This window comes from Rattus rattus, chromosome 6, assembly GCF_011064425.1.
Source record: "Rattus rattus isolate New Zealand chromosome 6, Rrattus_CSIRO_v1, whole genome shotgun sequence".
NCBI lineage: Eukaryota > Metazoa > Chordata > Mammalia > Rodentia > Muridae > Rattus > Rattus rattus.
This window is the reverse complement of record NC_046159.1, coordinates 62,106,291-62,132,733: the sequence shown is the minus strand read 5'-3', so window position 1 is coordinate 62,132,733 and position 26,443 is coordinate 62,106,291. Positions and strand designations below refer to the sequence as shown.

Below are 26,443 nucleotides of genomic sequence, written 5' to 3'. Positions count from 1 at the left end.
GAATTCATCGACAGGTCACACCTGGATCAATTTAGCATATGTACACTTCACACTGAAAATAGGGCTCACACTCTGCACACAGGTCACACCCCTACAACACAGACCACACTCAAAACATGTAGGTCATACCAGGCTCCCCAGGTCACACATGGTACTCACGGATGCCCACAACGCATAGAGTAGCTATGAGTGCTGTGGAATTTACCGCAGCCTTCACTTACAGTCCCACGAGGCTCAAGGACGTCAAAGGAACTGCCTTAGATTTTGGCTTCCTAGAGGTGGACTCCATAGCATGGAGGCTACGCTATAGCAAGCAAGGTTGTGGCCTGGCAGGGGCCTTTGAACCTCACAGATACCTCACCTGGAGGCAGGGGGTGGGGTCTACACCATCTGAGTTGTTCGCCATTGGCTACCGTCTGGAGGGATATCCTGTGACACACACGTCTCCACGGGGAGGTGGTTTACTATGATGGGCTGTGTCCTGAGCCCACACTTCTGTCTGCTGGGGATAGGCCACAGTGTGAACGTGTTGGCTTGCAGAGGACCAAGTAAGAGCCATCAATGTTTACCTGGGACATGCCATGGAACACAGGACAGGCACACAGTACTTCCTTGTGAGCACACATGGCCAGAGTCAGGTTGTCCCAGAGTTTGGGGATGCCTATGCTCAACCCAGACTCAGCACCTGCCTTCCTTGGATCCTCTTGGCATCTGCTCTCCGTTCCTAAGAACAGATTTGGGTTTTGGTAGCAGAACCAGGCCTCTTCCTCTCTAAGTGTAGTCTTTAGGAGAGCCAGCTTTAGTAGAGGCTTTTGAGAGGGATCTCTGAGGTCTGAGGAGAGGTAAGTGTGCTGGTCGAGCTGCTGTGGACCAAGCTGACAGCTGTTTCTCCCCGTGGAGGACATCCAGTTGTTAGAGGTGTGGGCTTTGCTTAGGGGCCCAGACTGAGCTGATATCTAACAGCAGTGTTACGGCACTCTCTCACAGGGCCCAGGGCCAGGCATTTCCAGGCTTCCTGTGGGAAGGGATCCCTTTAGAGGATAGGCAGGTGCCCCTCACAGTTGGCCTAGGTCCACATCCTGGTGAGAAGTAGTCTGAGTTTAGGACGCGGGCTCTACATTGTGCCTCTGAACTGTAGACCCATTTCTGTGTTTAGAAGCTGGGTTGTGAAGGATAAGAAGGAAATGAGAAAGACAGCTTGGATCTGGGCAGTCCACCTCTTGTTCAAATAAACAGCCCCAAAGAAGCCAGTGTCTAGCCCAGCTGCTGTCTACCTTCCCCACTGGCCTCCTTGGCTACCTTGTGGCCTAGGAGCCTCCTTTCCCTCTTGGGTTTCCTACTCAAGGCTGCTCAAAGCCACCTTCTTCCAGGTGGCTCTTCCAGGCTTACCTCTTGGAATCCTGCCCTGTCTCTCCCTCTTAACTGCCTCCTTTCTCCTGCAGCACAGGCAGGCAGAGGCTGAGGGCGAGGGCTGGGAATACGCCTCTCTCTTTGGCTGGAAGTTCCACCTGGAGTACCGCAAGACAGATGCCTTTCGCCGCCGCCGCTGGCGCCGCCGCATGGAGCCACTGGAGAAGACGGGACCTGCAGCAGTGTTTGCCCTTGAGGGGGCCCTGGTACATTGGGTTGCATCTGGCTGGGCTTGGGTGGGGTATAGCATGCCTTTCCAAGGGTGATGTGGGACAGGCATGTAGCCTCCAGGGTCATGGCTTTTAGGAGTAACATTGGCCAGCCATCCTGGCTTTGGTCCCCGTGGGGTGGCGTGTGGGGAGGGTGAACAGCCTTTTGGGTGTCTTCCTTAAATAAGAGAGCCTCTTTCCTGACACTGGAAGATCCACTGGTACTCTGAGTGTGAGGATGAGTGCAGAGAGGCAGGAGGCCTGGGCCTCTGAGTGGCTCACCCAGACAGCAAAGCCCGGGGGACTTGGAGCTTCCTGCAGAGATGGGCTGGGATAGATGGGAGAAGTCTGGGAGGGACCAGAGAGGTCTGGTGACCCTGGTGTATCCTTGGCTGGACACAGTTCTCCCCAGGCAGAGACTTGCTAGGGTTTAGGGGAAGCAATGTACCTGTGAAAGGGAAATCTTGGAGGGCTCCCTGTCCCCTGCGGCGTTTCCATAGTTAGTAGTACTGAGGTTGGCTCCAGTTACTCAAGATCTGGGTGACGGGGACCAGGAAGAGATGGTGGTACACAGCCCGTCCTCTGCTCTCTGTTCTGCTGGACTAGAGACTCACCGAGACAGGCTGAAAGGCTTGATTGAACTTCTGACATACAGCCGGCATTATGTGTGCATTCTTTGTGAGTGCTCTGGGGTGTGAACGTGGGAAGCAGGCCCTATTAGCCTCTGTACACAAGGCTGTCTGCATCAATGTGTATGTGCGTATCTGTGGGTCAGGGCAGCTGTAAGGCCTGTGAGAGTCTAGTGGGGTGGGTCTGGGATGTGATGCATGGAAGCAGAGAAGGAGGTGGCAGCCAGTGGTGGCCCCCAAAAGCTGGCCAGAGAGGCCCTCCACCATAGTACTGCAGGGAGAGAAGTACAATCCTCGGCGAGCTCTCAGCCACTAAACGGCTGTCAGCTAGGACAGGAACAGACGAGATAGATCTGTGGTTTCCATGAAGCAGGCTGTGGCGGCTGTCTTGTCCTGTGGTGGCCTGGTTTGGGCACTTGGCAGGGTCTTGGGATGGTCCTGTGGCTGAGGCTGGAAGTAGAGGAGGAAGAGCTTGAGGAAGGCTGGGCAATCACCGAAGGGAGAAGATTCATTCCAAGTAGGCTGGGGAGACGGCTCAGTGAGTAGCGTGGGTTCTACAGAGAGACTCCATTCTTATGGGCTGATGAGCAAGGGGGCTTCGGGCTTTGGGCCTCACTTAGCTGAAAAGTGCTGGAGTGGGGCCAGGTATTAGGCGGCAGGAAATTGAGGTTTTCAGGGCTGGCTTTCTTGGTAGCAACAATGACACCGGTGGCAGAAGACATGCCACATCCTAATGGCCACAGCCAGGCAAAGTCATGCTGCCTTCCTCCCATATGGTAGGCCCAGACTAGCTCAACTCTGGCAAGTGAATGGCCTGAGCTGGTTGGGTGTCTGTGCTGGGCCCTGGGCCTGCGACGGCAGGTGGGAGGTTCTGGGTGACCACACTTGGGCTCTGTGATTGGCAGCATTGGTAGGTTCAATAGAGAACGTTCTGAAAAGGAAAAGGAGCCAGAAATAATGGTGAGTAGAGAGTTCTGGAGGGCAGGTCCAGGACTCTTATGGGCACCAGGGAGCTGGGGTAATGTTGAGCATAGGGATTGGGGACCATTAGTAAAGTGGCTATGGAAAGTAATCGAGGGAGATAATATCCTGTCAGAAGATCCAGGGATGAGGCAACCCCATGAAGAAGGAACCCAAGGACCAAGGTGGTATCGGGAATGGCAGAGGGACACGCAGGGGTGTCAGAGGCTCAGTAATGTTAGATGGGAAGGGAGCCAAGGGTGCCAGGCCACAGGGTGAGCCCAGTGTGCTATGAGTTCACTGCTGCTCTGGCAAGTCTGACATTCGGTGTAGCTGGTTGGGGAAAGCAGATGTAGTGGCTACCTGACAGGCCACCAGGGCAGAGAACTAGGAGGAGCTGGAGTTGAGCGTCAGCTGGGAGGGATGGGGCCCATGGCTAAAGGTACCCAGAGATGTGCACATGAAGGCAGGTACCAAAGCAGGGTGGAGCTAGGTGAAGGAAGTCAAGCAAGGTTAGGAGATGTGGGCCCAAGATTGTTGAGGTAATGACCGGAGGACTGGGGCAGGGTGGTCATGGGATTTCCCAGAAGCAGAGGCGTTGACTAGTCTGTCGTTTATAGAGGAACATGTGGGAGAATCACTGAAGTCACATGTCAAACTGACAGACATGGGAGGGTTGGTGGATTTCAATTCATTTGTGATCAGCTTATGACACGTGGAAGGAACCAGCCCCAGGAATCCCTCTGCATCTCTGGGGACGTGACTGCAGGAGAATCTGAGGGAGATAATCTGATTGCTATGGTGTGTCACATGGAGTTCTGCAGTGTCCTTAGGAGCTCAGTGTCTGGACAGCCATTACCCTTTTTGGTAGTTACTGCCTGAATCACTTTGTAACTGTGCACATGGAATCCCTTCAGCCCCACACACTTAGGAGACGTGAGCACTCATGCTCACGATCATATCCCACATGCCCCATACCACACTCCCTTTCTGCAGTCACCTTCACATGCTTCTAGTCTGGTCAGAGGACCGGGCCAGGCCTCCATCTCTAAGCTTACTGGACTTGCCCTGGAGCATTCCGGTGTCTTGGCCCAGGGACCAGAAGTCACGCTCGTTCTGTGTCTCAGGACACCAGTTACCAGGACACCACTGCTGGTCCCTGATGTCTGCCCTGAACTTGGTGTAAGTGTGATAGGGTGACAGGCTTCAGGGGTGCTCTGGATCCTGTTGCTTCTACCCCCATGCCTCAGGGACTCTGTTATATCACTCATGGAAGAGATTGTATCTCAGCGGCCCTGGAAGGTTAGCAGTGACTGTGCAGGCTAATGAGCATAGAAGTCAACTGAGGACTGGTTACAATGCCGGCTCTCATGCAGTGTCTGGGTGGGGTACCCAGAATCTCTGCATCTAACAAGGTCCTAAGGGCTGCTGCTGCTGCTGCTGCTGCTGCTGCTGCTGCTGCTGCTGTTGCTGCTGGATCCAGGGCCATCTTTGAGTAACAAGAACAGAAAATAGCATGCAATGGCCTCCGCTTGGATGCTTTTCTGAGAGAGGCTGGGTGGATGACCAGAGTCATGAATGGTGGGACAGGATAAGATAGCTTGTTCTGCTGCCCTTTGGTGGATCCAGTGCTAGTAGCTTGGTCCGTGAGGAGCTCCTGTGTGATTTAGGTCTGAAAGAGAGATACTTACGTGTGAGCGTGAATAAACCTGCTGCCTTCTGTATCTTTGCTATTCTATAGTTATTCCAGAGTGACCATGCTGAGGGGAGGGCGTTTGGGGAAGGTTATAGAGATCTTGAAAGAGTCAGGGAAGGACTGTGGGTAGGGTTAAGGGAACCTCTTGGGAATCTGATGGGTTTGAATGTCTGGGCTCCAGGACCAGGCCTGGTTATGCCTTGCTTTCTACTACCCCTCCCCTGGCCTGTGCATCCTCAGCAGGGCTGGGCCTGGTCTGCCAGCTCCCTCTGGAAATCGTCTCTTTGGAAGGCAGGCCCTGTCTGCTCGTTAGCACCAGCAGCAGGGGCCAAGCCTGGCTCCCTCCTCAGAGCGGGAGGCCCTGGCTCAGTCTGCTAAGCGTCTGCTGTCTCCATCCCGAGCATTATTTTATTTTCGTATTATTCTTTTTCCAGCTAATATCCTGGCATTCCCAAAGACACCGGGTTTCATAATCTTCCTGGCGTTCCCAGGGAGCTGGGAATCCGAGTACAAAGCTGCTATTATAGCGCGTTCCATCAGCCTCCTCCTTACCCCACACCCCTTGCTGCCGCCACAACCACCACCACCCGGCTCCCACCCAGTCACCCCCCCTCCTGACGCCACCGGCCTCTCTGGGAACTCTGGTGACGGCTGCTGAGGATGAGCTCACGGAATCTGTCCTGTCGCCCTTGCCCTAGGCCTGCCCTCTGGGCACAAGGATTTTTCCAAGCCCTGCCTCTGCACTTGGCCTTGCAAAGAGGGGCAAACTTCCTGAGCCTCAGAGGCAGCCTGGCTAGGAGGGAGGGAGGAGACAGCTGGTGCCTTCTAGAGCTGAGAAAGACTTCCATGGTCAAAGGTGCATGTGAGCCTTGGAGCTGCAGGAGTCTTGGGAAGTTGAATGCATCTTTCTCCCTCCCCCCCACCGTACCCCCGTGTGTGTGTGTGTGTGTGTGTGTGTGTGTGTGTGTGTGTGTGTGTGTGTGTGTGTGTTCTCCTGCCCTTTGGCAGTTCTGATGCCTGCACATGTGTCTGTATGATGGTTAAATTCTAGTGTCAGGCCCTTGGCATTATCTACTCCTCTAGGACATCCAAGTCCCTAAGAAAGAATTACTGTAGGTTTACGTGTTGCCTTGTATGCTGACATTAGCTCATTTTAGAGTTGGGGGCAACTCTCCACACGTGACTCTTTAAATTCTTCTCTAAAGTAACCAGAATAAGGAAGTGCAGTTCCTGTCACACTGCTGGTGCAGCTATGGTTTGGTGATGTCATTATAGATGGCTCTTTGAGCCCTGCATGTTACTACAGAAGAAATAGATCTGCATCTGTTCCAGAACCTATCTAGGGCAGACAGCTGCCCTTTCCCCTCCTCAGGCACTTTCTGACTCTTGGCTAGACCACCAACTGCTATGTTCATCTTCACTTTCACTGGTCTCCCCCCCCCCCCCAACACCGCACCACCCTCTGCCCAGGGTGCTTTGGGGTGGCCCTAGACAGAAAGGATCTGAAGCATCAGAAGGCTGGCACTTGGCTAGGCTAGCATCCTTGGTTATCCTTGCTCCCAGAGAGGATACTAAGTCAGACAGGCAACTCAGTTCCTTTGGGCAGCCAGATGTGATAAATCCATCTTACCACCCAGGGAAGCTGCCACCCAGGAAGCCTGCAGTGTCTGCAGTAGGTTGGCTGAGACCAAAGTCATGAGAACCCTTAGAGATAGGTGTCACCACCCTGGGCCATTGGCAGGGAAGGGCAGCTGTGAGTTGTAAGGGCTGGCGGCGGGGGGGGGGCGAGGAAAGCCTAGTGCCAGTGCCAGTGGGAAGTAACTCAATACTTGAGCTGGCCAGAAATGGGGTCTCATGTGGTTTAGCCAGGGTGGGGCCGTCTCTGAATCTGGATGAAGCCATGCTGTACCCCCAGTCAAGTTCTCAGATCTGTTCCCCCTGAGCAAGGCATCCTTCAGAGATTTGTCTCCTGAGTAGCTATGGCAGGAGGTGACTGACTTCTTGGAGGACTACTTTGTATATCGGCCCCCAGGTTTCTTTCTTGAGATAAGGTTTCATGTATCCCAGATTGATCTGGATCTCACTATGTAGCCTAGGGTGACCTAGAACTTCTGATCTTCCCCACCGCTTCAAGGTTGGGATTACAGGTGTGCACTGCCCATTATGGTTTTGCACAGTGCTGTAGCTTGAACCCAGGGCCTTGCTCATGCTAGCCAAGCATCCCACCCATTGAGCCCTATCCCCAGAGCCTATGGGCTCTTGACCATCTGAAACAAGCGCTTGTTCCCTACCTGACATTGTGCTAGCCTCTGACATGGGGCTTGAGGGCTGGTACCCCATTCAGACAGAGGTCTTCTATGCCTCCTGTTTGCCTGCTGGAGAGGACAGTTTGATAATTCCCCTAAATGCATGGGCCCTGTCTTGCTCCATCCTGGGTTTTACGTTGCTAGGACTCGGAGCGTGTGTGCCTGCGCAGTTGGAGCGCTGAGTATGATGTCACACCTGAGGGTCTATGCTCTTCTAGTCCTAATTTAAAAAAAAAAAAGACTGGCCCGGGGCATTATTAACAGTCATTCTAAGAAAACAGATGTGAAGAGTCAGGGCACTTCCAGGCAAAGTGGGACAGACACTTGTTGAAATTCTTGAGGGAGCTGGCACAGGAAAGAACCTGCCCTGGATGGCTCTGCAGCCTGCACATGCGCACGGAGGAAGGAGACTCAGCCTGAATCAGCCCACACGTGGCACTGTGCACTCTCCAGGTTGCCTGGTGCCTTCCCGGCTCCATAGATCTCTCTCTCTCTCTCTCTCTCTCTCTCTCTCTCTCTCTCTCTCTCTCTCTCTCTCTCTCTCTGGCGGTAGTTTTGCAAAGACTTCAGTGAAGACTTTAGCGGCTGATTCCAAACCCTGGTTCCAGCTGCGAATTAAATGGGGTTGCACCCTTGCCTGTTATTCTACTTAAAACCGGATTGGGAAGGGAGGTCTCCAGTCCACTCCCTCTTTTAAAGGGCTTTCTTGCCTTGGTCTGGCCTGCTGTCTTGTGTGGGGCTCGTGTGGGGCAGCCAGGATGGTGCCCTGGGTCCTGGGTATGACTTCTGGCCCCAGCCTGGCATGCAGCCCTCTGTAGTTATCCAGAACGTTGCTTAGATGCTCTGAGCGGATGGTTTCTGGGAGAGAAACCTTGGTCTTGATAGACAATCAACTGTTTAACTTCAGATGAGCCCCTCTTAAATCTTGGTTTTCTCACCCATCAGACAGAGAAGACAATGGCATTGCAAAATAAGAATAGAACAGGGCCAACACACTGTGGGCCACCAGCCGAATCTGGCCTGTGACCTGTTTTGGCAAATCAACCTCTGTTGGCACAGAGCCAATGTCAGCCCTGGATGGCCTGTCACTACATTGTGCCCTGATGGGTGATAGGCCCATCTGTGATAGACCCTGCACAGCCCACCGTGGTGAAGGTGTGAACAGCCTGGCTGCTTGTGGGGGGTCGTTCATGTCCTGTCATGCACCACAGGCGTCTGTGGCCACCGACTTTGTTTAGAGATGATGTCTAACCAGCCCTAGGAGGCAGGCTCCATTAGGAACCCAGTTTGAAGACAATTTGTTTCAGTTGAACTGATTATAGATGGGCACCAAAGAAAGCTGCCCATTTCTGTTACCCCGACGCCCCTGCAGAGCTGCTGACGGTCAGAGATCTGGAGGGTCATCTGAGGGTTGTGCCAGCCAACTGCCAGCTCTCCAGATGAGGCCCAGACAGAGTCCCCAGTTCAGGCTTGGAGCATGTGGGGCATTTCCCAGATGTGTGTGGGTTCTTTTCTTTTCTTTTCTTTTCTTTTCTTTTCTTTTCTTTTCTTTTCTCTTCTCTTCTCTTCTCTTCTCTTCTCTTCTTTTTTTTCTTTTTTAGACAGTGTCTCACGATAACCTAGGCTGTCCTAGAACTCACTCTATAACTCAGGCTGCCCTAGAACTTCTTGCTCTCTCATGCCACAGGATCCTAAGTGCCAGGGCTATAGGCTTGTGCTACCGCCTCTGCTTTGAAATACCTTTTCTTGAGTTGTAAGTGAAGACAGTTTGCTCGTCTGCCTAAATAATGGCCTCACAGAGACCCGAGTCTATGCTCTACTCTGTGGCTATGCAGCAGCTCCCGCACTTACCGCCCTGGGCTCTCCAGCCCTATTTGTAGGAACAGAACGGAACGACGGGTGATGCTGAGTTCCCGCTAGTAATCTTTCCCAGTGGCCCGGACACCAGGCTCCTCTTGCCTCTTCCTGTCCTGTGGTGGAGTGATCTTCCCTGGAAGAAGGAAAAGGGAGCCCACTTGTGCTAGGCTATGGCTCTCTGCTTGACCTGGCCAGTGCAGGGAGGATTCCAGGAATCTTGCTGATTCCTCCCCCAAGCCACGGTGTGGCATCGGAGGCACTGTCCCCAGACTTCTAAGCTTGTGATTATTCTGCTCACCTTTTCCTCACTGTCTTCCTCCTACCTCCCCAAATGGGTGCTGATAGGGTCCCCTGGAATATGGGCCATTCAGAGCTCCCCTTTGAGACTGGAGCAACCTTCCTGGTGGGTGGCGTATAGCTCTCAAAGAACCTCAAACATGCTGTTGGGCCTTTTCTAGGTCCCCACCTCATCTGGATGAAAGAGGGGCCCCTTTTGTAAGGCACCCAGAGGCTGCCCACCTCCTTTTTGTTGAAGGATTTGGAGGTCAGTACTGGGCAGGCCCAACTAGGCTTGGCTGGCTTCAGCTTTGGGGACATTTGGGGGCACTCCATAGCATCTCGGAGGCCCACTTTCTATTCCTTCCTGCCTCGGGCTCCTTCAGGGATCCATGGCCTCCTGCCGGGCAGCAGTGGGTTGGAGGCCGCCCAGTCCCCCACTGAGGGAGCCACAGGATCCCATCTACAGCTTGCCCTAGGACACAGTGTGTGGCCACAGACGGCATGGCTGCCAGCCCCAGCCTGGGAGTCTCCGCATGAGCTATGGAGTGAAGAATGTGACTGTGGGAAACCCAATGCCCTAGGCCAACAAGGCTGGGCAGGAGTGGGTGAGGGGTGGATGGGCAGAGACCCCAGCCAGCGGCGGCATCCCATGACACCTGGCTGTTCACAGAATGACACTAGGCATCCCCACTCCGGTTTTTTCCACCTGCCACCTCACCCCTCCTTTGCTCCATGATCACACCATACCTGTTGCAGGAAATTTTCCCAAGAGGGAAGCCACAAAACTCCTGCTCTGCCCTTCTGACATACAGAGCAGCCTGTTGGTTACCAAGGCATCCTGGGGGTTCCTCCTGTGGCAGAGTCAGACCCTGGCCTCCTGAGGTGAGGGGAACATTGCTATCCACACCATTAACTTCCCCCTGTCTGAGATCTTTGGTCCCTGAACTGCCCATATTGCCCAGGGTAAGGGAATTCTTTACTGGAGCCACCTCTGGGTCAGGGATATGACTCTGTGGTGTGTGTGTGTGTGTGTGTGTGTGTGTGTATGTATGTGTGTGTGTGTGTGTGTGTGTGTGTGTGTGTGTGTGTGTGTGTGTGTGTGATATCAAGGTTGTCTGTGCATGCCTTTCCTGGTTCCCTTCAGGAGACAAACTGGAGAAGTAGCAAGCTGCTGACAAACAGGCAGACAAAAAGTGCCCGTGCTTTGCAATGACCTAGCTGAGGGAAGAGCTAAAGTTAATATAGCAGACAGAAAGGGTGTGCTGTGGTAAGGACAGCCTGTGCAAAGCCTTGTGACAGAAGGAGGAAGGTAGATGTAAGACATTTAAGAAAACTAGAGGGGAAGAAGTGGGGCTTTGGGTGAGGAATTGCTTACCACAGGACTGAGGAGTGACATAGTTAAATAGACACACTGAGGAGCAGGTGCTGAGGGCTGTGGGTCATCCAGTTTTTATGAATGTTCTTCCCTTAGGTGACACCTGACAGTGTCTGGAGACATCTTGGCAGTCGTAACTAAGGGGATGCTACTGATATCTAGCTAGGTGACAAGGGTGTGTCCAACATGTTTAGGGTGTCAGCAGCCTTACCACTGGGCTAGCCCAGTGCAGATCGTTCACATGTCCACAGATGAGAACCAGGGTTTCAGGCACTTGCCGTCAGCCATGCCGGCCACCTTTCCTCTATCCACTCTGGGAACTCCAGGCCCAGGGCTGGTCCTCCTGCTTCACTGTAACTACACATGGCGTGGCAGTGAACACCACCAATTAGAACATGAAACTTTGCCCTGGTTTCTGCTTTTGAGATGTGGCTGCTCGTTTCAGTCTTTGTTCTGCATTCTCTGGGGGCTTCCTTTGTTTGAACCCTGGTTTCTGTCTTCTACCTTGAAAGTTCCAGGGTCCAGCTTTGGGGATGGTCCCTGGATTTGATTACTACACAGGGATGGTGGAGAAGGTGGGGAGTGGCCAATTGACTGACTGGTACCAACATTACCAGGCCTCCTTTCACATGCTGATGTAGGTGTCGTCTCTCTGGGCTCCTTTCCTCAGCTTATCCCTGAGAATTGGTTTAGCCCTAGTCTTTCTTCTGGAGAAAGATACTTTCAGATAGGGCAGGCCTTGTCCTGGGTTAGATCCACCAGCTCAGTGAATGTTCCTGAGGCCTTGTTGTGCCAAGCACGGTTGGAGGTGCCTGGTTATTGTGGTACCCACCTGGAGCCCACACCAGCCAGCCTTGATCAGAATATTTGGGATATTAACCAGCATATCACACATCAATGTCATGGAAAGGAGCAAGACCATCTGTGAGACCTGTGAGATCCCTTTAGGGTGCATGAGGGTACTGGAAGGCTGTGTTTTAGAATGGATGGTATCTATGAGGTGACAAAGGGGTCTCAGGGTACACCTGATGTTTGGATATAAGTGAGGTGCTGGTGTTAGGATGTCCCTACCCTAAAGCCCCAATTCAGTGTCACAGACATTCAGGAGGGAGGGATTTCTCTCCTGCTCTGAGACATTAATGGGGTCTGTTTAGGGTGACATCCAGACCCCCTGGGAGAGTCAGTGGCCAGGGTTTATAAAGACATTCATTACCCCTTCCCCTCCCTCTCTCCTTCCTCCCTCCTTCCCTCCTTCCCTTCCTCCTTTACCCCTCTCTGTCTCTTCCCCTCTCTCTCCTTCCCTTCCCCATCTCTCTCTTTCTCTGTGTGAGAGAGACAGGTAGACAGACAGACAGAGACATAAATACAGAGAGAGCATGCGAACAATAGGCTACATTTCTCAAAGGCACCAGGAAGGCACTGGTCTGGAGCTTACTATGTGCACCAGCCCATCCTTGATCTCAGAGATCCACCTGTCTCTGCCTTCCAAGTGCAGAAACTAAAGGAGTGTGACACTACGTCCAGCACTTTCTTAATGTGTGTGTGTGTGTGTGTGTGTGTGTGTGTGTGTGTGTGTGTGTGTGTGGGAGTCATATGTGTGTTGGGGTGGTAGGTGTGTGATGTGTTGGATAGTATATGTGTGGTAGTGGTGTATGTGGTGTGTGTTGAGGTGGTATGTGTATGTGTGGGAGTGGTGTGTGTGGTACATGCAGTGTATACCGTGTGTGTGTGTGTGTGTGTGTGTGTGTGTGTGTCTGTCTGTCTGTCTGTGCGCGCACACACGTATTCTTGAGTTCGCGTACTCTGGAAATCAACCTCAGGCAGCAGGTTCTACAGAAGCCACCTATCTTGTTTTTTAAGACAGTTTTTCATTAGCCTGGGGCTTGCAATTAGGTTAGGCTGCCTGTCTTTGCCTCCCCAGCATTGGGGTTACAGGTGCGGGCTACCACATCTGGCATTTTTACATGGATTCTGATTATTAAATTCACATCTTCATGCATGTGAGGCAAGCACTTAACTAAGTCACATTTGTAGCCACTCTGAACACATAGGAATGGGTGTGTGAGTGTGTGTGTGAGTGTGTGTGCATGCGTGTGTGTGTGTGTGTGTGAGTGTGTGTGTGTAGTGCATAGTTACTGACATCCATCCCTTCAGCCTCATTTCTGTGCCTTATTTTATTAAGATTGGGATTGTGTGAACACTGGGATTGTTAACCTTTGAGCATGTACTGGGTGCCAGGCAGTTTCCTAAGAACTACTCATCTCTCTTTTATAGACACAGCAACTTTCTGAGCTGGACACTGTATAATTACCTCTGATATACAAACAATGATTCAGAGAAGTTAAACAACTTGTCTGAAGTTAGAGGAACAGTTAGTGACAGGCAGCATCAGAACTCAAGTCATTCAGTTTTAGAGCCGTGATGAAACTGTGGCCAAAGGAAGTGGAGGGGTGCCACTGTGCTCCTCTCCTGTCTGCAGGGAGGAGGCCTGCGGTGGGAGCCAGAGCCCATGCAGCTGCAGCAGGACTCAGGTGCATAGCAGAGGAAATGCCCCTCCTGCGTGTGTAGTATGGTTCCTTTGCAAGGACAGAAGATGGAAAGACCTTGTTCTGAGGTCTGCTAAGGGCAGCTTTGGGGACCATGGCCTGCCTGAAGCCCAGGGCTGGGTTAAGGGCAGCAGGCCTTGGTGTCAAGGGAGAGATGGGACAAATCACTGGGTCTGAGCAGAAGGACGCTGCCCCTCAGGTCTAAGAGCCTCTGAAAGATTCGGACCCACAACAGGTTCTGGCTTGGAGATGTGTCTGTCCAGAAGACTGGCATCCAGGGGTTGCTGGGAGCAGGGATCCAGGGTCAGTTTTCTAGTGTTCCCTGATAAACTTTGTGTCTCCAGGGTGGCATGGTGGATGACAAGAGTGAAGATTCCATGTCTGTGTCTACCCTGAGCTTTGGCGTTAACAGACCCACAATCTCATGCATCTTTGACTGTAAGTGACGTTTGGTGGGTGGCATCTGATGGGTATATGCATGACCTCACACTTGGGAGTGGGATTCCATAGTCAAGGGAGAGAAAGGGGGGAGGGAGAGAGGGGGGAGGAGGGGAGTGGGGGAGAGAGGGAGAGAGAGAGAGAGAGAGAGAGAGAGAGAGAGAGAGCGCGTTGAGGCTCTAGAGACCTGACTTTGTGTGCTTTCAAGCCAGTTGGGTCTTATGGCATGTGTGCCCATGTGCATGTGAGCATTCATATCTGTGTGTTAGAGATGGGAGGTGTGCATTCAAGTTCCTGTAATCATGAGTCTGGTCTCGCCCTCCCTCCTTCCCTGTCTCTCTCCCTGGGATTGGGTAGCCTCAAAGGATGCAAAGCACTGCCTCTGAGCTGGCATCTGTCTTCCTAACGAGAGGAGGCTCACTCTTCACAATGGCTGCTGTCCTCTCCGTATGACAACATGGACTGTATGAACAATATGTTTCATATTCCATATGTGGAACATGGAGAGGACAACAGCCAGAGCCTGCTGCCCTTCCTGGGGCAGACCCTCCTCTTCCTGTAGCTCCAGCCCTTAGCAACCCTACTCATCACATGACATCTCTCTTTCCTCCTGAGTGAAGATGGGAACCGCTACCATCTGCGTTGCTACCTGTACCAGGCCCGGGACCTGCCCGCCATGGACAAAGACTCCTTCTCTGGTAGGTGGGAGGAGGAGAGGATCCAGGATCCCAGGGGAGGGCGGAGAGCGTTTGCCGTCTCTAGCAGGATCCTTGAGTGGCTGTCTTCTCTGAGTGCCGGATACTGTTTCAGGTCCCAATGCCTCCTGGTCTCAGGCCTGCTGCTCCTCATGTGAGATTGTAGCAGGATTTGCCTTGGCTGACTGTCCCTTCCTTCCCAGGGGCCATTCTTTGTTGGATTGCTAGCAGTGTCTTTCTCTGTTCAGGTCACTCGGTGAAGACCCAGTTTCCTTAGGCCCCTACCCTCCCAGACCCATCTTAGGTCCAGCTCCCAGGCCCTGATACTCCTAGACTCAGCTCTTGCCCGCCTGGCCTGGGGTCTTATATAGAAGACTTCACATACAGCGCCGTGCACTCTGGCTTCAGCAGCGTATTGGCCCTGCTCCTTCTCGGTTCCCTGCTCACTTTGCTTCCTTCCATACTGCCCTAGACATAACCGCACTTACTGCTCTCTGGTTCTGAAGCATAGGTCCTGACAGATGAACCTGCCACATTGGCCCTTGTCAGACAAGCCTCTGGGATGGGGTGACTGTGTCATCTCTGTACCTTTCATCCAGTAGCCCTGCCCCCACCAGCCTTGATCCACAATTGCCAACCCCCTGCATGTGCATTTAGTGTTTTCTCAGCCTGGAAAGCAGTTCTTCCTCAATTTCAGTTTCAGACCCAGATCACACCTCCCTGACTGCCCTGAACTGAGCTGATCACCCCAGCCCTGACACTCCAGTGCATTTTTCTGAGCCCCTATCCACTATGGCTCTTGGTTATGGTTCGTCTGCTGTAATCTTCCCATCAGCTGGGAGCTCACTCAGGAGATGCCTTGTTTCCCTGCTGTGAACCTTCAGCACCATACACCTAAGGAAGAGACATTTACATAAGCTCCTCCCCATGTGTACCTAGGCAGATACTGGCAGCTAGGTGTCCTAACTCCTTATTTTATGGGTAAGGAAATACAGGCTCAGGTGGGTTCTGTAAATTGCTCGAGTTGAAATAGCTGACAGATGATAGAGTTGGGAAATAAGTCCAAGGTTGTTCCCCTGTAAGAACCTACCTGTGGCTAAGGAGAATTGGGCTCCCGGAGAGTGGCCTTCTAGTCAGAGTGGCTGTGTTGCTTGTAGCCACATGCCTGCCCTTCCAAGCCCAACTTTGCTTTCCTTCCTCCTGGCCACTGTAGTTCATGTCCAGGTTCCTGTGCTCCCAATGACCTGCTCTCCAGCCCCACTCAGCTAAGCACCACCATGGCTGGAGTCCTTCCCTTCTGGGCTTTGGGTCCTGACAGCCCCCTGTACAAGGACATTAACAGGATGGGGGCAGTTAGACTTCTACAGTGGCTGTGTCTAGGATTCTGACATGGGCTTATTCCCAGCCCAGCCTTTTCCTTTTAGTGGGGGTCTGTGGGTGAGGGTGGAAGGCCAGTTGTCCTCTATGAACTGAGCTGGTTAAGGACTCCGAGGGGCAGGAGCTCCCCCAGGATGGCAGCCCAGGGAACCAGAGCTCCGCATGTGGATCATGCAGTGGGGTCAGCAGGCACTGGTCTGGGAGACGTCATACTTTCCACCCAGATAAACGTCCCTTGAGCTTTGAGGGTGCTGCCCAGGGCTTCCTCAGAGGCTTCTGAATGAAAGGCTCGATTGAGCAGCAGCTGGAAAGGAAAACAGCAGCCAACACGGGGGAGCCCATAAAACTCCGAGTGTTTATTTTCACTCCCAAACCCTAAACCAAAGCGATTTCTCCCCGGGAACTGACCTTGTGACGGCTGGCTGCTCAGTGCTATGCCAGCCACTGGCTGGCATTTCGGAGGAAACTGGTGTTTGACTGTCTGAGGCCAGGGTAGGGTTCAGCTGTGACTGCTCCTGCTGGGAGCACCTTTCAGTTGCCTAGAGCTGTCCAGGGCCTAGCAATCTTCTGCTTCCCACCAGCAGCCCGTGGATGCCGAGTTTGGAGGAGACGCTGGTGGGCTGTTTCTGTTCAGGCAGCCTGAGGAAGGACTATTTTTCGGTGGGGCTTGCCACATCCACTCTCCAGACCCATGGAAGGTGTTTGCGGAGTGTGCTGGAGTCATGTGTGTGTGTGTGTGTGTGTGCAGGAGAGATCAGACAGAGAATGTATAAGATATGATGCATCTAATCCCTGTTGACCTCTCTGATGTCGACATGCTTTGCTCCGAGCTGAAAGCATGATCAGCTCTGTTCCTGGCTCCATCTTGCCTGACCCTTCAAAGTGATGGCACCATGACATCTCCCAACACAGTCCAAGCCTACATGTTTCTAGCTCTGTATACACCCATGCTATTGAAGGATAGAAGCTGTCTGCTTTGCCCCATCTCCACTGAGAACTTCTGTGTTGGGTGGAGCCTTGGCTCTGCTGACAGCTGCTACTCCATACAGAGGATCTTTGGGAAAGGTTGTCTTACAACATTCTGGGAGCCTGGATATGTTTACTATGTAAAGTCTTTGAAGGCCTCACAGGTCAGTGGAATCAAAGGAGTATTCCTTGGCTAACCCAGTTAAAGAGAGCTGGCCCTTAGGCCAGATGCTACATGATGTAGTGACCTATGAGCTGAGAGGATCTCCTTATGAAGTCCACATCTCTCTGAGGCCTGTGGTCTAGTGAAGCTGCAGTAATGTGGTTCTGAGAGGTATTCCTCTAGGACAGGTCACAGTGGGGTCTGTTGAACCTCAGCTCACCCGTGCCAAGGGACTCCTGAATTTGGACGTCTTTAGGGACTCCCTGCTCTTGGACTTCTGATGTCTGGATGCTGCTTGGCCCTCCCTCTTCTAAACCAGGCCCTTTGTTCAGGTTGGCTCTGGTGGGGCGGGGTGGGGAGGTGAGGCATCCGCCCGACAGGCATGGGAAGGGGTTTTCCAGACTGCATTGGAGGCCTGTGAAACGCTTCACTTAGAAAGGGTCCCTGGGAAAGAGACCGGGAAGGGATCCAGGCTTTACAATGCGCAGCAGGGGCTAGGCAGCAGCAGGAGGAGGAGCTGTCTAACCTGTTCAGCACTCCTCAAGGCCTTCCCAAGAACCCGGGGCATGAGGGACTCAAGCCAGATTGCTCAGCAATCTGGTCTAGGCCTCTTTGCTATCTGCCCAGAGCAGAACCCTGGCTGGCTCTGGTGCTGGCTTCACCCTGCCGCCCACGTTAGCTGCTTTGCCTGTGCATGGCTGGCATTTGTGCAGCCAGGTGACACTGACCCCCACTCTTAAATGTCCCCTGCTTAAACTGGGTCACTCTTGATGTGGGCAGTGACCGTCCTCACCCAGGAGTCATATTCAAAAGCTTGGTTGGTGTCTCCTCCATCTGCATCCTGGCCACTGAGCTACCTTGCCCATTGCTACCATGTAGCAGCCATGAGTACCGAATGAGGGGTGTGTTAGCAGATGCCCAGGAATGTGAGGAAAAGGCTACAGTTTTATGTTTTCAGGGCACCTTGCCCATCTGCTTCCTAAAGGGTCTATGTAGCTCCCAGTAAGGAAGAACTCACTTTACCCACTGCTTGCCAACACCGAGTTTTATACTTTTAAACATTTTTAATCTTATTTTAATTTATTTTTTAAAATTTTATTTTATCTTGCGATAGGGATTTCTGTTGCCCAGACTGGTCTGGAACTCACTGTGTGGCTAAAGATGGCCTCGAACTCCCAATTCCCCTGTCTGCAGTATCCTAGGATCACAGGCCAGCACCATCGCACCCGTCCTTTCCGATTTTGTAGTAGCAACATGGCTCTGGCAAATTTGAACTTGCATTGTCTTGATTTCTGGGGTACACCCCCTTCCTTTCCTATGAGGTTGGCATAGAGGACCTGACTAGGACTCAGGCCAACCCCAGCCACTTAGGACGTCAGGCACCATCTGTGGCAGAGGGGTACTCCGTCCATCACTCACAGTCTCTGCTCTGGTACTCTGGCTGGCTGATGGGGATGTAAGTGTCAGCCGCCCCAGGAAGGTCTGACCAGCAGACCTGGCCCAACACCTGGTGCAAAGCTCTGGACCCCATACAAAAACTGTCCTGTTTGGGGCTTGGTGACAGGTTCCTGAGAGAAGCCGGTGGTATCCTCGAGTGGCTATGTCTGGATCCTTCCAAAGGCAGCATGTGGTCCTCAGAGAACTCTGCTCAAACTCGCCCATCTTTGGCAGGGGTGGGGGTTGTTGTAGCTTTTGGGTCCTGCAGCCTTCAGTCTGATTGGATTCTGAACATGGGGACCCGGCCCCTCTGACCCTTCCCCTCTGACCCTACCTCCTGACAAAGGATGTGTCTGTGATCTGGCCACCTTGCTGCTGCTTATGTCTTTTGCAGGGGTGGGAATGGGGAGATGGGCGGGAGGGGGTGGTAGTGGAGGCTGGGCCCTGGGCACACAGTAGCCCAGTGTCTGAGGCTCAAGGCCTCCAGGCCTGTTCTTTACAATGCTTTTGTTGTCCTTGTCCCTCCCATGGGTGGGTGGGGTGCATGCGTGTGGGTCTGGGTGAGTTTTGTTTGTGAGCTGCGCCCTCTCTGTCCCCCCAGCCCTGAGCTCATTGCCTGAGCTGCCGGAGCTGCTGGAAAGAACCAGCCTGCTAGGAGGCCAGCGTGGGGGGGTGTGCCAACAGCAATACAACGAGCGTGGCCGCTACAATGTGCAATTGTGACCTTTGTGTAAACGCGGTCGGTCTGGGGCCCGCACGCTTATAAAAATAAAGCGTTGGGGAGCATAGGGGGGTGGGGGGTGGGAACAAAAGAGGCCTTTTCGCCTGCTCTCTAATATGGTTTTATTTATCGGAACGCGCCCTCCTTCCCTTACTGGAACTGGGAGAGGTTCTCTGCCGAGCTTGGAGCTGATGGTATCACAGCCAGACGGTTTCATTAAACGCACAGACGCCGCCAGGCCTTGCCAGGGGCAGAAGGAAGAGGGCTTGGGGCCAGCCTGCCAGGACCTGTGTGTGAGTGTGGGAGACCTATGCCAGGGAGGCACTCCCCCGGGGAAGTCTCTCTCTCTCCGCTAAGGACGTCCCATCACCCTCTTCCAACCACAGAGTCAGGTTCAAAGCCAGTATCCCAGGGGATGCCCTCCACAGTTCTACTGCCCCTCAGTTCCTGAGCTAGCAGGCTGGGCTCAGGTTCAGTGCCCATCAGCGTATCCAGTGTGGCTCTGCCACAGGTGCCTAGCGCTTCCAACTGTGATCTAGATGCCCTCATCTTACATCTGGCTCCCGAGAGGAGTCACAGCGTCAGACCTTCTGTCTCCCCTGAGAGGAAGGAAGCTCCACTGTTGCCTCACCTTCCTCCAGCTTCTATAGTCACTCGGTGCCAGCCCCGCTCTCTGTCACCTCTCGTGCAGAGGCTTTTGGTTTGTCTCTCGGTTTCCTTATAGCCAGAAAGCCTGGCCCAATTCCCAGTCTCCCCGTTTTGACAGTTCTGAGCCTTTTGAGGCCACTGGAGCTCTCTTTGGTCACATAGGAAGTTAATGACTGTGTTGGGGCTGGCCTGGGGGCTTGGCATTTTGGAAAGGGCTGGGGATGAAGGTATCAGCTGTGTTAGGGCCTGGTGCTTGGTCTCCTCAGACCCAGCTCAAGCTCTCTGTTCACATGCCCTAAGCGATTGTCATCTGCAATGAACAGGAGCCTAAACTGATACCCTCAAGCCCTCTGACCCTTTCCCAATGCTCACACATCCCATAGACCTCATGCTGTTTTCCCACAATGTTGCCTGGGACTTGCTAGAAAGACCCTACCCAATTCTGCTGCATCACACATGCAAGAGAACTGTGAAAACATTGTAGGTGATTCCATGGTGCCTTCACATTTGAGGGCCACCATTCTAGAATCTGCTCCAGTCATACCGACTTGCCTTTGGATAAGGCAGAGAAAATGACTGGCTGGATCCCAGGCCGTTGGGGCTGGCAGGATGCTCAGGAATTTTGGGTCAGCCAGGAGCTCACACCATGCAACGCCTGGCAGCTCTTGACTCTGTATCCACCTGAGATGGTGTCAGTTCTGCCTGTAACGGTTCCTTAGCCTCATCACTGGTCCATGCTATCACGCGTGCGTCCCCTGTCTGTTCTCGGGGTGGCAACTGGGGTGAACTGCTGAAGAAAGAAACTGGTCCTGTCTGACCAATGGCATCTTAGGGACCCTAAACTTCATACCTCTGCCCTCCTCCCTCTTCAAATAATCCAGATCTGCCACGAACACACTTCCTGCCCTTTGCATCTATCCTTCCATGTTCTCGTTCAATTGTCGCTGGTTGTGTTTTGTTTCAGTTGTGTCCCCAGCTCCCAGTCCCTAGTGTGGCATGCAGAGGCACTCTGGAAATGCTTGTTGGATAACAAGCTTTGAATGGGCCATTCAGGAACCCACTTTCTCTGGTACACCTCCCCACTGGGGCCAGATAGGAATGGGAAAGGAAAGGTTTGACATTTCAGGCCGTCTCCATCTCTGCATGGCTGTAGCTGGCCTCAGAAATGGCATCTGGCCTGCGTCTTATTATTCCAGAATGGCAGCCACAACCATGCTCTGGCCTTGAGGCTGTAGAACTCCCGAACTACCAGCCGAGTCTTATCTTTTTCCTCACCTGCCCCACCCAGATCCCTATGCCATTGTCTCCTTCCTGCATCAAAGCCAGAAGACGGTGGTGGAGAAGAACACCCTGAACCCCACCTGGGATCAAACCCTCATCTTCTATGAGATAGAGATCTTTGGCGAGCCGGCCAGTGTCGCCGAGCAGCCACCCAGCATTGTGGTGGAGCTGTATGACCATGACACCTATGTGAGTATGCTCACCTGCTACTTCTCCCCTTTGCTGTCCATCTCCAGGACCCTGGGGAATGCTGTGCTATGAGTGTTGGGTCCCCCAGCCTTAGTAGACCGGTGGCCTTCCCCCTGACTGAAACGATTGTAGAGGAGCTGAGAATAGATGGCTGGCCCATGTCCCATGACCCTTGGAAGACATGGCTAATCAAACAGAGAGACCCTGAAAGCACTCAGAGTTGTGGATCGGCAGTTAGCATTTCTCCGGCTCTATCCTGTCCTTTCTCCACACAATTACTAATCAAGCACTTTGCTGAACTGGGCTGAGTGGCCCCTTGCCTGAAGTTTGCTGTCTAGGTGGGACCAGAGGCACTCGGAATGTGAAGACACCCCCAGGTTGAGACAAAGTATCTGGAGCACTATATGATCCTGGGGTACAGGCAGGACCTCTTCATGGTGCTCTGGCTGTGCTGTCTGGGAGCTGCTAGCCTCATGTGACTGGAAAGCACTTGAAATGCAGTTGTGCCAATGGGGAAAATGAGTTTTAAATTCTGTTGAAGTAACAGAAACGGGTGTGTGCTGTGTATGGAACAGAACTGGTCGAGTCCTTGCTTAGCATGGACAAAGCCCCAGCAGTGCATAAACTGGTCGTAGTGGCACAGACCTGTAACCTCAGCATTTAGGAGGTAGAGCAGGAGGATCACAAGTTCAAGGTCCTCTTTGGCTACCTGTCAAATGTGAGGGTAACCTGGGTTACCTCGCTTAAAAGCAAAACAAAACAAGGTAGCTTATGCTCCAGGCAGTACTGTGCAAAATATCAGGGCAAGCTGTGCTGAAGACAAAGTCCCGAAGCCATGTGGACATCCTATCAAATGTGGGGGCTGCTGGAGGAGGAAGAGGAAGAATGAGACAAGCTGGGGGGTTGGGGGCAGAATGCTGCTTTAAGTAAGGGAGGCCATGTGGTACCAGAAAAAGTGGACTGGGGACAAGGCCAGGTATGGTAAGCGGAGCAGTGGCAAGGGGGAGTGGTTGGAAGATGTTTCCAGTAAGAGTCGCCATGACTACATATCATCGGTCCTGAGAAGGCATTGCAGCCAGGGGTGAGGGGGAAGGTGATGCTGTGTAAGGTGCCCCCCACCCAATGATGACAGAGGCTGGCAATGGGCAGTGTGGGTCTGATTTGGGGATTCTGACCTGGGAGCTCTTGAGAAAACTGAGCTCAAGGATAGAGAGTGACTGGATGGTGTCACTGGGGAATGACTTCCCCCATAAGGGGAAGGAAGCATGTGGGTCCTGGTGCTTGTGGGGGCAGCAGGAGGAGGGAAGGCACTGATCTGGTGCAAGGCAAGCTGGTAGGTTCCCAGGCTGAGCCAGAGCTTTTTGGAGGCCTGCTCACCCACACCACACCATGGCAATGTTTTCTAGAAATGTCTTCTGAACTGTGCCTCTCCCTCTATCTCACTGCTGCTCCCTACTCAGGCAGGGTCCTCTTTGGTGTCCCTGGCTGGCTAGCCACAAAGACTCATTGAGAAGAATCTTCTGGAAATGTTGCTTCAAGCTGCCCTTCTCATGCTTGCTAGGCTATGAGGGAGGCAAGTGGTCTATCCTGGGGTAGTCGTGGTTCCAGGGATGAGATGAAGTTGTGCCCACTGTGATTGTAGAATAACCATTATCCCGATCCCTGCTGTCTTGTCAGCCCCAACTCTCTGCAGGACTAAGCAGCTAAGGGGGCCACACCTGGCCCTGAGAGTCCCAGACCCTTCCCAGTGCTGTGACTACTCTCTACTCTGAATGACAATTCTGCATTGTCATTAGTGTGGGGAGAGTGCTGGCGCTGGTACCCATTCCAGGATAGCTCATGGAGAAGAGGCCCTCCTGGAGCATGAGAACAGTCAGGGCTATCTCCCAACTCCTCCCCTGGGCAAGAGCTGAGGGCTTGTGATGCCCACAGCACCATCTGTCTGAGGCCTGGCTCTGCCGATTGCCCTGTGAGCTATGGGTAGTCTGTCTACTGTTCCTGAGGTGGGGAGAGGTGGGCACCACCACAAAGGCATGGGAGCAAGAGTTGGGCAAGGCCGAGGGGCTGCAGGGGAGGAGGAAGAACAGATAATACAGTGGCTGGGGGTTGGACGCTGTCTTATGGGCAGCTGAAGTGAAGGACGAATCCTGGTTCAAGACTTAGAGGTAAAGACATCATTTTAGTAAGATTCACTTTGGTAAGCAAGATCCCCCCCCCTTTTTTTTAAATCCGAAAAATGGAGAAGTTAGGGGTGAAACAGTTAAGTGATATGAGAACCCTTGACATGTCAAATGAGGTTGTTAAGGAAGGCTAGGCAGCCTGTTTCTCCCTGGTCTCTGATGACCTCAGAGATGGATTAAGCAAAAGCATGGGGACTACTAGTTGGACATGTAGAAGGACTTCCCAATTCTTGCAGGAATCCCATCCTAGTGCTGCGGCTTGAGGCTGCTAACATCTTGTCCTCAAAGTTCCCGCCAAGAGGGCAGTGCTTGCCCTCCGCACAAGAGGCTGCCCTGACTTCCGGGGCCCCCTCCCTAGTCCAGGAGGTGGCATGCAGGCCTAGTCTCTTAGGAGGGTGAAGGAAGACGCGGACTCTTCTTTTCTCACACGGGTCTAGGGCGCTGACGAGTTCATGGGCCGCTGTATTTGTCAGCCAAGCCTGGAACGGATGCCCCGCCTGGCCTGGTTTCCACTGACCAGGGGCAGCCAGCCTGCCGGAGAGCTGCTGGCAGCGTTCGAGCTTATCCAGAGAGAGAAGGTAAGGCTGGCCACCATCCAGGCCTGGGAGGCCCAGCTAGGGCACAGGCCAAGGGTGGCGGGGCTGTCCACATGCTGAACTCAGTAGGAACTGAAGTGAGACCTCAGACTAACACGTACACTGTTCGTCCTCTCTGATCTTCACAGATCAGAGTCCATCTGAGGGTAGACTGTTGGCTTCAGGGATGACTGCAGTTTTCCTTCCTGGGTCACTCCCCATGTGTTTTCCTGGAGCCCGTATAGTTGGGGCAAGGGGCTTCATGTGTAGTGAATGGGTGCTGGGAGCAAGTAAGGGCAGGATCCTGGCTCTGGATCTTGTAACCAGGGCCACACTCAAAAACACCAGGCTGTTTTGAGTGCTGTCTTTGGGTTTGCTGTGGATTCCATGTGAACCTTGTTTGTTGACTGCTCTGACAGCATCTCTGGGTGTCTGGAGGACACAGACTACTGCCCGTTAGCTTGGGGCATCCCATATCCCTGGCTTGTCTGCTACTTGACGCAGGCTGTGGGTGTGGAAATGAGGGAAGATGAGGGGCTGGGATGGGTGCACGTGATTGACACCGTCTTCTCTCTTCTCTAGCCAGCCATCCATCACATCCCTGGCTTTGAGGTAAGTCTTGTTTCTGTGTTTCCAGCCTCCCTGTGTTTGCAGACCCTTCTGCATTTACAGGGCCAGTTATCAGGTCCTGCCTTGGCCCGCCAGGAAGCGCCTTCAGGTAGAAGATGGCTCAGTGTGACCCCAGGGCAGGCAGAGTTGTGCCCGTTGTGAATCTAGAGTTCACGTCTTAGAAGTCCTCATCTTACTCAGTGGCTCCACGACCAGCATGGGTACCACCTGCCTGGAGGGAGCTGAGTATCACGAGTTCCAGACCGCAGAGAGCTCAGAGCCTTCTATCTAGGGTCTCTAGGCTGGACTGGGCATTAGACTCACCATGATGGATTTAATGTTCATCAGAGTGCAAGTTTCACCACAGCCTCTGGGGGTGTGACCCAGGCTCAGGGCTTCCCAATACCATCTAAAGCCCTTAACATGCAGCCTAGGTTGAGGATCCCGGGCCCAGGCCATGACAAGAAAGTGAGAGCAGCCCAGTATTGTTAGAAATGCCAATTTCTGCATCCACTTCCATCCGTCTGAGGGTAGAGGTCCAGTGGCCACACTTCACCCAGCCCATGGCGTTTCTGATGCTTAGAGAATTTCAGTTAGCCCCATTGGCTTAGCTCATGTGACCATGTCCTCTCTGCTGGCAATGCCTCCTTGGTCCTCTTCCTGCCTCTGGAAGTCCCAGTAGAAAAACCTCTGTTGGGTCTCAGGTTTATTTCCTTCCTTGTTCCATGTTAGACCGGGCTCAGCTGGAGCTGCTTGGGCTGTTGGGACACACAGGGTCTGGATGGTTGTCACCACACAAGCCCCTCCCACACTCTTGCTTCTTCCCATCTTTTCCTGCCAATCTTCCCCCATGTCCTGTCAGAGAAGGGCTCTCAGTTCTGCTAGTCCTGCGGATTCCAAGTGACTTTCTGTGGGTCCCCAAGTCCCTAGTTCAATTCCACAGCTTTACCTGACACTCTTCCAGGGGCTGCTACACAGAGTCCCAGGTCCCTCCCACCTCCCGTCTGATGTTCTCCCTCCTGTCACTTCTGGAGAGGATCTGACTTTCTCATAGTCCATTGTCCCTTATCATATGGGAGGGTGTGGTGAGGTAGCCAGCGTGCTCACCCTTGGCGGGAGGGCTTTCTGTGGGAGCCATCTCTGTCTCAGCCAGTGCTTCTGGATACTAATGGAGACCCTTTGCTCCCTCGGCTCTCCCGCTGTTTCCCGGATGTGGCCCATCACAGATGCACGAAACTTCAAGGATTTTGGATGAGGTAAGCTGAACCCAAGGATGGGGTGGAAGGGTGGCGGTAGATCCGGAAGGAGGGTGGTAGAAGCCAAACTTCCAAGCTTGTGCTATAGGGTAGCTGATTTAGATTTTAGTCCTTTGGCTTGGAATGGAGCCACAGCCAGCTAAGGTCCGTCCTGTGAGGTGACTCTAGCCCCAGGGTCTTGATACTCTCTTAGTAGTCCAGACATATATACAGATCACTTGAACGGCAATGCTGAGTTTTGTCTGGTTGAGTAGCAGATGGCATATTTTCAAGAATAAAATGTTGGGCAGGTGCCAGAGTAGCCAAGGGAACCTTTCTGGTGGTAGACACAGTATTAGGAGACTTTGACAAAGCCCTGAAGAAGTGGGAGGCACACGTCTCTGGTACAGGGGGCCTAGGTACAGTATGGAGATGGACGGGAAGGAGAGCTCTGGGTGGAGGCTGAGCAGGAAAAGGCTGTCCATGTCCTCCAGTTGGGGAGTCAGGGACTCCCTGGGCTGGGTTGAGAGCGGATACCACTTGACATTTTCGGTGCAATTTGGACTTGAAGCGCAGGATCAGTCAGGATGTGGGATTGTAGTCCCCCCCACCCCACCCCATTCCCTCACTTCCTTTCACTCCCAGGCAGAGGTGGGGGCCTG

At 53.1% G+C, this 26,443-nt stretch overlaps 1 protein-coding gene across 15 annotated transcripts in view; it reads left to right on the top strand.

The window, feature by feature from the left end:
* The window catches only part of Dysf (dysferlin), a 194,656-nt gene that overhangs the window by 102,237 nt on the left and 65,976 nt on the right, over nucleotides 1-26,443 (top strand). For all 15 annotated transcript variants that reach the window (XM_032906224.1, XM_032906220.1, XM_032906222.1 and 12 more), the window contains 7 exons: nucleotides 1,443-1,616; nucleotides 13,612-13,705; nucleotides 14,326-14,403; nucleotides 21,001-21,182; nucleotides 23,800-23,940; nucleotides 24,520-24,549; nucleotides 25,773-25,802. In XM_032906224.1, the coding sequence (XP_032762115.1) occupies nucleotides 1,443-1,616; nucleotides 13,612-13,705; nucleotides 14,326-14,403; nucleotides 21,001-21,182; nucleotides 23,800-23,940; nucleotides 24,520-24,549; nucleotides 25,773-25,802 (729 nt within the window). The remainder of the gene's footprint in view (nucleotides 1-1,442; nucleotides 1,617-13,611; nucleotides 13,706-14,325; nucleotides 14,404-21,000; nucleotides 21,183-23,799; nucleotides 23,941-24,519; nucleotides 24,550-25,772; nucleotides 25,803-26,443) is intronic.